Source organism: Bombina bombina, chromosome 1, assembly GCF_027579735.1.
Source record: "Bombina bombina isolate aBomBom1 chromosome 1, aBomBom1.pri, whole genome shotgun sequence".
Classification (NCBI taxonomy): domain Eukaryota; kingdom Metazoa; phylum Chordata; class Amphibia; order Anura; family Bombinatoridae; genus Bombina; species Bombina bombina.
In genome coordinates, this window is record NC_069499.1 from 451,909,024 (window position 1) to 451,910,187 (window position 1,164).

A 1,164-nucleotide genomic window follows, 5' to 3' on the forward strand; every position below is an offset into this window, starting at 1 on the left:
TATAGCATTATGTGTGAGTGTATGTGTGTATGTATAGCATTATGTGTGTGTGTATGTATAGCATTGTGTGTGTGGGTGGGGGGGGTAGCATTAATTTGTGTGTGTACATTTTCTTTTCTGCTGAAATTAATTAGTGGTACATTTGCTGAATTACTTACCCACTGATTTAGCTCTGACATAGTGTTCATGCCTTATTTTTAAAAATCAGATAATTTTTGCAGAAGTGCAAATATTCTTTGCTTATATATAATTTTACCCATTTGTTTTTGCATTCCAGAGCCCATAATAATGGAAGGATCGCCTGAATTTAAAATTCTTCAAGATAAATGGACGGCAGTGTCTAAAGATAGTAAAAGGTGCTAATTGATGATCCTAGATTTACCTTTTGTGTCGTTTAATTCACAAATCAGAGATTTTTTTTTTACAGTTTTGTCTTCCTGACATGTCACTTACCACCCTAATATCTGGAAAATATATATTTCAGATCTGCACAGTTTGAGCATACCATAGTAATTACATCAGGAGGAGCGGAAATCCTCACTAAACTGGCAGACCAGGCTAACGAATGAATCGAGGATTCATGGACTGGGAACATTCAGTGTGTTTTATTACTGGAGATTAATATCTCATGTAAAGAACTGTCCTGGGCTCATGGATTCAAAAATAAATAAATTCCTTGCAAAGCTCTATTGTCTGATGGATATTTGATATATCATTTTTATTTAATGATGCCATTTCTGATCGGTTATATTAATATAAATCCTATGTGTAATAAAATAATATCGATAATATTGTACATTGTGTTCTGGACTGTCGTTTTGTAACCATAATTTTGAGAGTATATAAATAAATATTAGTTTTTTCTTATACTGCAAATATGAAACATAAAAATATTATTAGAACAGGTACAGTCTGTATTATATAGTTTAAACTATATATATGTGTGTGTGTGTGTGTGTGTTATAAACAATGTTGTTATTATTAATAAAATAAACTTTTGAAATAAAAAATATAGGGTTGTTTAATTAAAATAAAAAGGTATTGGCAGCATTTTCCACTACAAAATCCTCCATTAATATCAGAGGAGTTTGTAACGAAAAGATGAAAGATAAGCCATTAGAAATGAAATAATATATTCCCTAGGAGAGAAATATCTGTGAATAC

The 1,164-nt window shown here is 30.8% G+C and overlaps 1 protein-coding gene across 4 annotated transcripts in view; it reads left to right on the forward strand.

Moving 5' to 3' along the window:
* Window positions 1-796, forward strand: part of METAP1D (methionyl aminopeptidase type 1D, mitochondrial) — a 764,107-nt gene extending 763,311 nt beyond the window's left edge. For all 4 annotated transcript variants that reach the window (XM_053698437.1, XM_053698438.1, XM_053698439.1 and 1 more), the window contains 2 exons: window positions 278-356; window positions 485-796. In XM_053698437.1, coding sequence (XP_053554412.1) covers window positions 278-356; window positions 485-569 — 164 coding nt within the window. In that variant the 3' untranslated portion in view covers window positions 570-796. The remainder of the gene's footprint in view (window positions 1-277; window positions 357-484) is intronic.
* The last annotated feature ends 368 nt before the right edge of the window (window positions 797-1,164 follow it).